Source organism: Octodon degus, unplaced genomic scaffold (assembly GCF_000260255.1).
Source record: "Octodon degus isolate 3935 unplaced genomic scaffold, OctDeg1.0 scaffold00358, whole genome shotgun sequence".
Taxonomy (NCBI): domain Eukaryota; kingdom Metazoa; phylum Chordata; class Mammalia; order Rodentia; family Octodontidae; genus Octodon; species Octodon degus.
The window spans coordinates 25,285-25,797 of record NW_004524934.1 but is presented as its reverse complement, the minus strand read 5'-3'; the positions used below and the strand labels follow the sequence as shown (position 1 = coordinate 25,797).

Sequence of the window (513 nt, the reverse complement as noted above, 5' to 3'; positions counted from 1 at the left end):
CCTGTTCCATATTATGCCTAAGATGTTTGATATTCAGACATATAGTGAGGTTAAGCTTATCAGCCTAGGTTGTATAGTAATAACAATAAGCTTGTCCTCTGAATGGTTAACAACCTAAGTATGCAGACCAAAATTAGAGAAAAAGGAGTGCCACAAGGAAAGCCAACATTTTGGTCCTAGCCTTCCAAGGTCAATTAAGTCTCAGGACATATGAGAACTTGCACTGTAAAGTCATGTAACTCAGTAGTGTCCCAAATTTTCTGATCAAGAAGATTATGGGGCCAAAGAAGAAAGTGATGGATGATGTATAGTGTGTCTAGGGAGAGTACATGGAGAGAAAACACTCTCTCAGGCTTTCACAGAGAGTACATTGGTTGGGCAATGGCAATGACTCATCCACATGGCTGACACAGCAAATGTTCTACAATCTGAGGTACAGGATCTCAAGATAAATCCTGAGGGGATTTCACTGACATTATCAGACCCAAAAGCTACAACTCTTGTTGCATAGGT

At 40.4% G+C, this 513-nt stretch overlaps 1 protein-coding gene across 1 annotated transcript in view; it reads left to right on the top strand.

Annotated features, from left to right (window-relative positions):
- Positions 1-61, top strand: part of LOC101590592 (olfactory receptor 6C2-like) — a gene marked incomplete at its 3' end in the record, with an annotated part of 8,546 nt that extends 8,485 nt beyond the window's left edge. Inside the window, exon 2 of the mRNA XM_004648178.3 lies at positions 38-61. Coding sequence (XP_004648235.2) covers positions 38-61 — 24 coding nt within the window. The remainder of the gene's footprint in view (positions 1-37) is intronic.
- Positions 62-513: the final 452 nt, after the last annotated feature.